General features: G+C 37.1%; 1 protein-coding gene across 6 annotated transcripts in view; it reads right to left on the bottom strand.

Moving 5' to 3' along the window:
• Positions 1–1,164: 1,164 nt before the first annotated feature.
• Positions 1,165–11,705, bottom strand: part of plekhg5a (pleckstrin homology domain containing, family G (with RhoGef domain) member 5a) — a gene marked incomplete at its 3' end in the record, with an annotated part of 41,987 nt that continues 31,446 nt past the window's right edge. For 5 of the 6 annotated variants that reach the window (XM_082155104.1, XM_082155102.1, XM_082155105.1 and 2 more), the window contains 11 exons: positions 10,762–10,923; positions 10,087–10,182; positions 9,645–9,845; positions 9,428–9,538; positions 9,023–9,172; positions 6,609–6,746; positions 6,348–6,467; positions 5,961–6,209; positions 5,723–5,853; positions 3,879–4,877; positions 1,165–2,122 (listed from right to left, as the gene is read on the bottom strand). In XM_082155104.1, coding sequence (XP_082011230.1) covers positions 2,113–2,122; positions 3,879–4,877; positions 5,723–5,853; positions 5,961–6,209; positions 6,348–6,467; positions 6,609–6,746; positions 9,023–9,172; positions 9,428–9,538; positions 9,645–9,845; positions 10,087–10,182; positions 10,762–10,923 — 2,367 coding nt within the window. Of the gene's footprint in view, positions 2,123–3,874; positions 4,878–5,722; positions 5,854–5,960; positions 6,210–6,347; positions 6,468–6,608; positions 6,747–9,022; positions 9,173–9,427; positions 9,539–9,644; positions 9,846–10,086; positions 10,183–10,761; positions 10,924–11,705 lie in introns of those variants that run through there. The other variant, XM_082155103.1, reaches the window with a different exon arrangement.

The following is an 11,705-nucleotide window of genomic DNA, read 5'->3' as shown; positions in this document are numbered from 1 at the left end:
ACAGAACACAACGGAAATGTTTCCGGGGAACCCAATAAGTGACGGACCCGGCTGGGACAAGCTTACAGCTGTCTACTTTTATTATTATTTAATTTTTTTGCAAAACATACAGAGATGACACGTTTATGACATACAACTTTGTATACAATATACAAAATGTATTTACAATATGTTCAATGTCATAAGAATACTAAAAAGAACAATGAGCTGAAGACTAAAATAAATAAATAAATAAATAAAGAGAGAGAAAAAGAACATGAGGGAAAGACATTAATCTATACATCAGTTACATTGTACACATTTTGTCATGTTATGTTAAAATAAGTTTCATAAGAAATGTTAGAATGCAGCTAGGGTCCAAATGAGACAGCAAGTTTTAAAGTTGAGCCACTCACACACAGATATAACGCACATTTTAAAAACTTTGTTGTATAAAATGTATATTTATTTGCAACAGTTATGTTAACAGCAATAATACTATATTTCTGGTAAGAACAGCTATTCAGCTGATGGACACGCGCTTCGTTGTCACGGGAACATCCCAGGTGAAAATAATGAGGAAAATATTACGTTGTCTTTCGTTGCTCCCTTCATCAACATAATGGCACACAAGTGCCCCGCTCCCTCCAAAGTGCTCAATTCAAGGGCTCTGCCGTCTGCCCTTTTAAGAGAGTAGGGCATAGGTAACGTTAAAGCTCACGAGCAATAAGCACGTCCCAGCCGTCCGTCCGTCACTTATTGGGTTCCCCGGAAACATTTCCGGTTTGTTCTGTCCTATTTTGCAGCGCGTTTCTGTATTTGTTTGTGTTGTGAACTTTTACAGCGCGTTTCTGTATTTGGTTGTGTTGTGAACTTTTGCAGAGCGTTTCTGTATTTGGTTGTGTTGTGAGTATTTGGAGCACACATGTGTTGTAAAACTGATGAAGATGTTTTCTTAATTTGCGGGCGTTTTTTCTATTTGCATGCGTTTTCTTCAGTTGCAGCGCGTTGAGCTCTCTCGGCCACCGTAGTAAGGACATACACATAGGATTACTCTCTGCAGTCACTATGATACACTTGTTGTTGTGAGTTGTGACGTCCATTTATGGAATATCTTCTCATTAACAATAAATTAAATCATTCATTCAGTTTTGTAAAACAAAATAGACACATTTTGCTAGTGGATTTGTCATTTGAAGCATTTTAATTAGAAGTTTGTGTTTTTTTTTTCTTTCTTTTGAGAGCATTGTGCAAATTTGTAACCTGTAAATATTGAAGATACATACATATGTAAACTGATCAAATCCAAGACATGGATTCAGCCCTTATTATGATGTCAAAAGACAAATTAGAGACAGTGCCAAAAAGGGACATAACAATCAAAAGGCATCAACAATAAGTATATTTTCTACAAAACAAAGCAGGTTCAATAAATACCATATTTACAGAACACTGGAAAAAACAAATGCATGCAAGTTGATTTTTATTGTGGCATTTGAAGCAAGAGTAGTCCACAGTTGTTCTTTTATTGAATTTTTTTCACAAGTGTGATTCAGTAAATGACTACAGCCTAAAATAGTCAATCTATTTGAGGTGTTTCAGGAGCTATTTCATCTAGCAAAAAGCCCTTAGGACTCAGAGGTTAAATTATTTTTCTGTCCATCAAACAATTCATTCAAGGATTAAGAGTACTTTAGAGTTTATATTCATACTTTTTTGTGTGATAACATACCTCCACAGGGCAGTAATGCATGAAGTACACATTAGAAGTTAGAAAGAACATGATTTTTTTTTTTTTTCTGTGCCTTTTACTCTGCAAAAGCCCTGACTGTTGCATCGTTAAATAAAAATTGATTAACTCAAGTCTCTTTTATTCATTGTCAGACAGGTATTATACAAAAATGCTTGTCTTTGTATGTATGACCCTTCAACTTTATAGTTAATATTAAACTACTGAATTATGGTCATGGCTTTTAACTGAGAGTTCCACAGCGTTCTCCCTGGACCTCTTCCTGTCACTGAGTTGTATGTCCCCATGGTTACACGTTTTCGTAGATGTAGTCTTGGACCAAAGACATGGTTTAAGTCCCACCAATAGACCAGCTAATGGCATCAGCTTCATTTACTCAAAAATTAAACTTCCCTAGAGGCAGAAAAAGCAGAATAGGGTTAATATAAATAGCAAATTAATAATCTGTAATGTGATGATCTTTATACTACTTCAAAGCAGCTGGTAACAATTATAGCGTTTCGTAACACCAAATCCTTCACTAAAATATCAAGGAACAATTAGAGACCCTCCACTAGGTAAAAATAGATACAATACATGGAAAAATCAGTATTCTAGATGCAGTCATTCTCTCTGAAGTTCAAATTCTCTAATAACTCTGGGTGGAGACTGAGATTATTAGATAAAACACACTAGGGACAAAAGCCCCTGGATGTTGAAATGCCAGTTTCCCACAGACGGCTAGACAATAGGGGTTTGGCTGTCCTGTGCCTCACTGACTGAGATCACTGTGTCCTCGCCCCATTAAAAGCTATATCAGAAGAGCACATTGTCTTCTAATGAGTCCACACTGACAGCTTATAATGTGCCACACTCTGCGGTGAACATTAACAATGAAGAGGACATGTCTGGACAATGAGGGGCAACCCGCAGGAACAATCTGTCAGCAAGCTATTAGTGATTTTGGGGGTACATCCTTATGTCTAGTGTTGATAGCAACTTTATGGGAATGGCTAAATTGCCATGTGCAGTTAATGAAGAAAGACAAGGACTAAGCGGCTTGTTTTAATTGCAACTTGCTTGTGGATACACGACTGAAACTATAAACTTTTGCATTATATTTTAGGACCTTTTCATGACTTTCATGAGTTTTATTCTCATTACAGTAGTGAAAACAACAAATACTACCAAATTGTACCTTACAAATGTACACTACTGTTCAAAAGTTTGTAGTTAAATAAAGTTTGTTTGTTTTTTCAGCAAGGATGCATTAAATTGATCAAAAGTGACAGTAAATACATTTACTGTAGAATGTTAAAAATATTTCTATTTAAAATACATGCTGTTCTTTTGAACTTTCTATTCATCAAAGAATCCCAGAAAAATTATAACAGTTTCCACACACACAAAAAAATAAAGTTATGCTGCACAACTTTTTCTACATTGATAAATAAGAATTTTCTTGAGCAGCAAATCAGCATGATTTCTTAAGGATCATGTGACACTGAAGACTGGACTAATGGTTGCTGAATTTAGCTTTGCCATCACAGGAATAAAATATATTTTAAAAAAGTGTTTAAAATGGTAATCAATAATTTTAAACGGTAATAATATTTCATAATATTATTGTTTTTACAGTATTTTGGATCAGATAAATGCAGCCTTTGTGAGCATAAGAGACTCTTACCATCACCAAACGTTTGAATGGTAGAGTACTTACATTACAATATTTAAAATTATATTTTTCCATTACTGTAATGATATTATTATTATTCATATTACATGAACAAGCTACTATGGAGCCCCTAAAGGAACATGGTGATGGAAAATAATATTCTTGCGAAGAAGCATTGAAATATATATTTTTTCCTCCCATCTCATATTTTTCCACCATCATGTCCCTTTAGGGGCTCCATAAGCTACTGAAGACTGGGGGAGAATGATTCTGAAATAGTCACACAAAAAAAAAAAAACCTAAATTAGGCTTCATTATCTTTGTGTAAAATAAATATAAATATATAACATGTATTATGAATTTCTGAACACGTATTTATGAAAAATATTTGTATATATATTTTATGCATTATAAATATACAAATATATTTGAATTCTTAATTGGAGTTAAGTATGACCTAAATGTGTGAAACATTAAGAGTGATTGTAGACTTACGATGCTGTCAGTGTTGAATTGAGCACCATGGTAGCACGTATCCTGTGTAACTGAGCCACAGTCAGTTTTTTATGCTGCTGATGTGGCTGCTGGGAAAGCACCGAGTCACTCTTTTCCTCCAGACCATCAGAGGGGAGTGTCTCAATCTCTGTAATCTCACAGTCTGCCTGGCCATTGGGGCAGCTGAGGGTCCTTTGCACATGCCTGGCCTCTGCTGTCCTAAGAGTGCTCGTCAGTTTGCTCGACAATGCTTTTGGATCCTCACGGAGGCCTTCCTCGTCCATCTGGAATAACTCAGAGCTTTGAGACGTCTGTTTGGCAAGGTGTGTCAAGCTCTTGCTTACATTGTTCCTGCCAGAGGGGCGGAGAGGACCGGAGAGGCATTGAAGGAGGTCATCTTCGGAGCGTGACCTGAGGGTAAAGTGCTGTAAGTAGTCTGGGCGGGGCTGGACGGGCGAACGGCGCCGCAGCGTTTGGGAACGACAACCCATGACCTGAGACATCCCAGAAAAGTCACTCTTCTGCCCGAGCTCCTCATTGTTCGCATGGTCATGGTCTAAAACGTAGGACTCATTTACAGTAATCTGGGAGCCATTCCAGGTTATTGAATCCTCCTCGTCACCATCTTCGTCATCCTCAAATCCCTCTTCTTCCTCCCCAGCATCGGTCTCCTCTCCCTCGCTCTGGCAAACCGCTCCCTTTAAATCAAGTTCTGTGATCAGGGACTGAGGTGAGAGAGTTCCATACGCACTGTCTATAGAAAGAGAGCGACTTTCTGCATCCAAGTCCGTTGTGACCAAATCACCCAGACCTTCCAGAGTTTTGCTGTCTAGAGTAGTAGAGTAGGAATCCCGCAGGCTTGAAGAATCAGACAGCAGGGGATTTTTTAACGATGCAGTCTGAACAGTCGACAAGGACCCGACCTCATCCGCTTCTTCCATGGCAGCCACGGAAAGGGTTTCTGTGGAGCCATCGGAGTGACTTGGTGAAGGAGAGAGGCTTTTGGAAAAGAAAATTGATATTTATTAGAGTGCTTGATGTACTTTGCTCTTTCACAAAATGTATTGTGCAATTTTTGCATTCCGTTGGATATGAACAGTGTTGGGGGTAACGCATTAAAAGTAACTCGGGTTCTGTAATCAGATTAGTTTTTTCAAGTAACGCATTACTTTTACATTTACAGAGTTACTTTACTTTTTCAAATAAGTAACACAAGTTGCTTTGTTTTCCCATTTATTTACTGACAGATCTAGTCTCCATGTTGAAAAAAATGTGTGCGCTGTCTAAACATGATGGTTATTGTAGTTTTAGACTTAATGTGAGTATGCATTTTCTAATCTCACATGCACAATAAAAGATTCAGTATTCCTCAAAATTAATAAAATCAGTGAAATACAAAATCGCAACCTCCAATAATTAAATATGTTAAATAAAGCAAATATGTGTATGCATTTAATGCATTTAATCTCACTTTATTGACAAATGAAGGCTGCTGACCTTCGATGATTCAGTTAAACCATAAGTAAAAATGACTTTAGATTTTTTAAGACTTAAAACTTTAGACTTTAGCCTTATTATTTAAATTTTGGTGTAAAAGGGCCTTTACATTTGCCCAAAAATAAAAATGCAAAAGTAACGTAACGCATTACTTTTCTTAAAAAGTAATTAAGTAACTTAATTACTTTTTAAGGGAGTAACGCAATATTGTAATGCATTACTTTTCAAAGTAACTTTCACCAACACTGGATATGAACCCATGTTCTTGCCATTGCTAATGCCTACAGGAATAATCTATATACAGTTTTAATACAGGATATATATAAGGAATCATTTATAAACAGTACCTCTTGTCTAAAGGGTCTCTGTGCTGTAGTGATGGAGAGCTGGAGGTGGACATGCTGCTTTCCGTCTCATCCTCATCTCTGTCATCTGTGTCATCTCTCTGGGCCTCGGAGCGAAGTCTCTGAAGCTGGTTCTGCATGGAAAAATTCTTCACATTAAAACTAGTAAACAAGCCCAATGGTTTTAAGAAACCAACCATTAGTAACCAAACGTTTGCAGTGTGTTATTGAATTCTAATACCTGTGCGTTGTGGATGGCCTCAATCCAGCTGCGGCCCTGAGTGCCACTGTTGGCCTGAAAGCAATAGGAGGCCACTGCACAGCGAAACTCATTGAGGTAGATAAGGAGGAAGCTTCCTGGGTCTTTCAGCTCTCGGCACACTACGTTATGGATGACGAGAGGCTGCCGGATCACCTTCACTTTCTCCACACGCTTCACCGGCTTAGTAATCAACAAAACGTCAGTGAACAGGAAACCGTACACATCCATCTGTCGGAAACAGGAGGTAATGGAGACCGGTGAGAAGCTTTTAGACAACTATTGGCTGTAAGTTAAAAATCTATTTCTTACTAAAGTGCACTCAGAAATGCTGGCTCTGTTTTAAGAAATAAAAACAAGAAATCGTACCCTGCTCTCTTTCCCCTCCTTCATCTTCAGTGCTCCCTCTAAGAGCAGTTGACGGGTTTCTTCAGGTGGGGCGCCCATCACTGGAGCGGTCAGGTCAAAGTTATTATATTCCCTGAGGATCTGAAGGATCAATGCATGATGGATGATTATAGAGACATCAAGCAGGTAATGGAGTTGCAACTTGTTTTTTCAGTAAATGACAAAATACACCCAAGATACAAGATCTCATATAAACGACATACGAAAGCCTCAGTGTCTCACCCTCTCCACTTCCTCACTGGCCCCCTCCACGGACTCATACGCCTCTATACGTCCAGCGATGGCAGCCAGCTTCTGTTTTTCCTCCCTTTGTCTCATTTGAGAGTCCACGCTGTTAATGAAGCATTCAACAGCAGCCACCTGACCAAAAAAAATATTATTCAATATAGTATAATAATGAAAAAATAAATAGAAGATGATAAATTAAAATAAATATTTTTATCCTAAATACAGTGCAGTAGAGTTCAAAATGTTTATATGTGTTGTTACGTGTTTAAAGATGTAAACGGGATGATTACGCAACATTTGTGTGAGGTACTGTTGTCATGTGTGCGAGCAGCAAAAACAACCAGAAATACCAGACTTAAGTTGAAGACGTTTAATTATGGATGAAGAGTTACCAGGACAAAGAAGCATTATAAATGTAAAATAAAAATAAAGAATCAAAATCCAAGAGTGTCGCCAAATCAATGAAATAATCAAAACATAACCACCATAGCTAGTTTACCCAAAACGTCTAAACTACCTATCAAAGAAAAATGTAGTAACAAACCCGAAAATCTTCAGCGGATTCGCCGCCATAAATAAACTACTCTAACTAAAAACAGAAATACAATAGTAGCGATCACTCTCCAACTATCTAACAGAGAAATATTCTGTCTACTGTTGGTTTTAGATGTAAGGGTCCGCAATCAGTAAACAAACTCAGAAAGCAAATCTAAATGCTCAAGACAAGTTAATACTGCATTAACACGTTCGGTTTAACAGGGATCGACAGATTAATGTTTTTATATTTTTATTAGCACAACAATTTGATTGAGAAGTTGAATCAAAAATAGGTTTAAGAATATCTTGCCACAACCCTACAAAGGATAAGTGGTTTGGAGAATTGATTGAGGGATAGAAGTATATCTAAAATATTTATTCTGCAACAATATTAAAGGTGCTCTAAGTCATGTCACGCGTTTTTTAGGCCAAAACATTTTTTGTCACATACAGCAAACATCTCCTCACTATCCGCTAGTTGCCTGTCCCCTGAACACACTGTAAAAAAACGCAGTCTCTGTAAACACCACAGGCTCCACAAACGGCAACAAAAACAAACTGGGCTCACCGGCACCGTGAAACACAACAAACAGTGCTCCAGCCAATCACCAACAAGAAGTATTTGAGGGGTGTGGTTTGGGGGTTAGTGCGCGTGGACATGAAGGGGGTGTGGAGGAGAGACGAGAGAGAAGCATGAAGAGGGAAGTTTGAATTATGGCCGACACACGACTAAAGAGACGATGTTCCGATGAACAAATTGTTAAGAAGAGGGACAAGGATAAGGAACGCGCGAAGTCCCGAATTTACATCGGAAAAACCCTCGAAATGTGGCGAGAACTCCGCCGGCAGAAGGGCTTCCAATCCGACATTCAGTTGCTCTGTTTTTGCAGAACAGGTAAATCCATTTTTCTTTCTAAATTGACATTCATGTTCGCCAAACCAACACAAGGATGTAATTAGCTAGAACTATGCAGTCAGCGTTAGCTTTGGTGAATACAACATATATGTTTCAGCTAGCGATCAATCTCTATTGTAAATGGTCAAGCAAATTCACAGTAGGGCGACAATTTGTGTGCATTATTGTTTTCACCTACTGTTTGTTATGGATTTGAATGTTCATTTATAGGCTATTGACAACTTTGACTAAATTTGTTTACGCCGCCGCCGTTGTTTATGCTCACTGGGAAACGCGAAGCTAACGTTATCTTGCTATTATTGCGTCCTTGTATGGGAGCTAACGTTATAGTTATAACCTCAGGTGGCGAAACGATTTTAAGACAATGTTTCTCTTTTTCTGCATTCTGTTCTGCAATATATAAAAGCATTTATCTAACTTGGTGACATTACACATTGAATGAAGTATCAGTAAAACTTAACTTTGTTTTTAGTGACTACTTTGACTTTCCTTTAAGGGAGGGGAGGAGGGAGGAGACGGGATGAGGAGGAGGGAGGGTCTAGCTAGCCTCCGTTTTGTTTGACAACAATTCGAATGTCAACACTCCCAGCATCACTTAGAGCACCTTTAAATTAAAAATTAAAAATATAATATATAATATAATTTAAACTGTGTCCGAGTTTAAATTCCTAATTTTTTTTTCTCTATTCAAGAATTTAAATGTGGCCTTAGACTTTTGAACCCCACTGTATATTTATACTATACTTATATTCTTTAAAAATTGTGTTAACTTATTCTATCTATTTGTTTTCGCTATTTCATAATATTATAGATAATTTCATTCAATTTGGCATTGATTGGCAATTCCAGTGGCATTAATACACTATTGTAAAAATCATTCAAATAAATTATATGCTACTGAATAATGTGCACATGTGTTCTATTTAAAAAAAAATTGAAAGATTTAATCTCTTACCATTCTGTTAATGGCCTCACGAGTTGGCGGGTCATCAGTCTTTTTCAGCACGCTCTTGAGTAGCAGTGGGTATTTAGTGAGTCTTTGATGAGGCTTCACCAACATGTCTGTCAACTTCAGCCGGTTGCACTGTTTATGAGTTTCTGCCCACTACAGGATGGAAAAGTTTATTGAAAGTCTCATTTGGTGAACAATCATAAACATACAATCACAGCACAAACAGACCATGAGGAAATCACTCAGTCATAATGAGGGTGCTGTTACAATACAGGTTATTATGCTAAAGACCTCTCATATATCTCTCTCATATACAATAAAACATCAGAGGTGACTTTATATTTTCCGCCAGACTAAATCCTTCAAAGGTTAAAGAGCAACCGGATATGGATGGTAATAATTACTCACAGTTACATATATTCTGAAGAGCTCATTGTCTTTCAGTAAAGTGCGCATGTACTCCATACAGCCCTCTTCTTCCATGCAGTAATGGATATAGGGCTTGAATCTGAAACCAAACTGCATACAAAATTGTAATCAGGTCAATGAAATTTACAGATCCAAAAATGGAGGTGAATGAGTGAAAATACTAGTGTTTCCTGTGTGAGATATTGTGCACACTTACAGTACTGAAACCCTGATGTAGTTCAGTGGGGTTGAGCACGGTTCTGTCCTGTCTGGCTTTCTCTAGTGCTGGCAACATGACCTCAGCCCACAGGGATGTATGCAGTTGCACAATGTCCTGAATGTTACTGAAGAGACGCACAGGTTCGACTTCACTCAGTAAACCACTCTCCTGAAGGTTCAGCAGGCCACATAGAAACAGCTGGTGAAAGAGGAAGAGAATGTGTGATTATATCGTGCTATAAAGTGTCAGATCTAAACGGTCACAAGTCACATAAAAGTACCATAAATGCTACAGTCAAAATAGCACTAAAAAAGATTACTATTGTAAATTACTCATATAGACATGGTTGAAAACCATGAGACCTATTTCAATGGCATTATCACATATTTACACAGATTATACAAGGACGATGCTAATGAATTTATCGGCAGGTTCTTACATCGGTAATGACGTGCAGTTTCTTGATGTAGTCTGACTCTGTTTGCAGCAGTTCCCATATGGCCTCTTGCTGATGGCATTGACGTCTGGTTAAAATCTACAAGACAAAAATTAAACATTTAAAAACAAAATGTATAAAACCCACCCAATTACAAAAGATTTTTTTTAAATAAATGCTGTTCTTTTAAACTTTCTATTCATCAAATAATCTAGAAAAAATGTCTCACAGCACAACTGTTTTTAACACTGATAATAAGAAATAGAGTGATAATGATAATGTGTAGTAAAAAAAAAAAAAGGATTTCATTGTTGGGTCATTGTTAGTATATTCTGCTTGTCTTGGGACTGATCTGAAAAAGAGTGTGGTGTAGACTTTGCTTAATAATTACAAAAAATTCACTGTTTTGTTACTTTAGTTACTCTTACAAAACCGATCACGACAAGAGCAATAAAACATCCACCTCCATGACACTGCAAAGACCTAACACAAAAACATCAATGGTAAAACTGAAGTTATAAAACCATTCATAACTGATTATGGTCATTTATCTGACAGGTTTATCATTGCACATAAAGTCAGATAACGTTGATCCAGCATGTATTATGGGTTATAACATCCTAATTGATCTATATAAAAATTATCAAAGCAATGCTCTGGGTAGGGGAGTGTGTTTACCTCAGGATTCTCCAAAAGTTGCTTCCAGCTTTCTTCTAGCTCCAGGTTGGGCTCCTCTTCCCATGAGTCTCTGTGGAACGAGAGCTGCGGTGGCATCTTGGGTAATCCGAACATAGTGTAGGAGTATAGCTTACTCTGCAGCTGTTCTGCACGATCACACTCCTGAAAAGAGAAATTTAAATATTAAATAAAGGGGAAATAAAATAAAATAATGAATCATTAAAAGTCTATTATGATTATTAACTATTTTGTTTAAATAAGCTAAAAATAAAACATAATTTTAAGTGAATTTAGACATCACACCATTGTAATATACAGTATGAAAATGGTTGAATAATAGACTAAATTCATGTGAGCATTAGAAAAAGCAAAAAATAACATGATAAATTAAATATTCAATATTGACAGATAAATTACATTTTTAATATAATCTGATAATGATATGGTACTGATATACAGTATTGTGCATCCCAAGCATAACATCAGCTATTCAAAATAAGAAGATTCGGAAAATATTGTCTTTATTTTACCTCATATGTGTTATGTTTAATATTAGACACAAAATGATTACTCATATTATATTTTAACACTATGGTGTATTGTTTGCAGCATGGAGTAAATCTCAAGACACATTTAATGATCTCATAAGCCATCGTCACCCCCAAGCAGGCATTGTTATCCATACCGGATCAACGTCAAGCTATTATATGGGATTTTTACAAGAGTCACAGAGAGGAAGAGGTCCCGGCCTGAGCTTTGACCCCAAGTTTACACTCCCTACGCAACCAACCTAAATCTCTAGGGCATGCAAACAAAAACACACCAAAGGTCCCTACACGTGAGGAAAAACTCAGTGTGGACTTATAGGAAAGGTCTACTTGTACATTTTCCTGTTTTTGGTCCACTGTTAAGTGGAGCAATACTTTGACAAATTGATATCTCTT

The sequence above is a fragment of the Leuciscus leuciscus genome (genome assembly GCF_965113295.1).
Source record: "Leuciscus leuciscus genome assembly, chromosome: 23".
Classification (NCBI taxonomy): domain Eukaryota; kingdom Metazoa; phylum Chordata; class Actinopteri; order Cypriniformes; family Leuciscidae; genus Leuciscus; species Leuciscus leuciscus.
The sequence above is the reverse complement of the archived record's forward strand: the minus strand, read 5'-3'. Positions and strand labels throughout refer to the sequence as shown.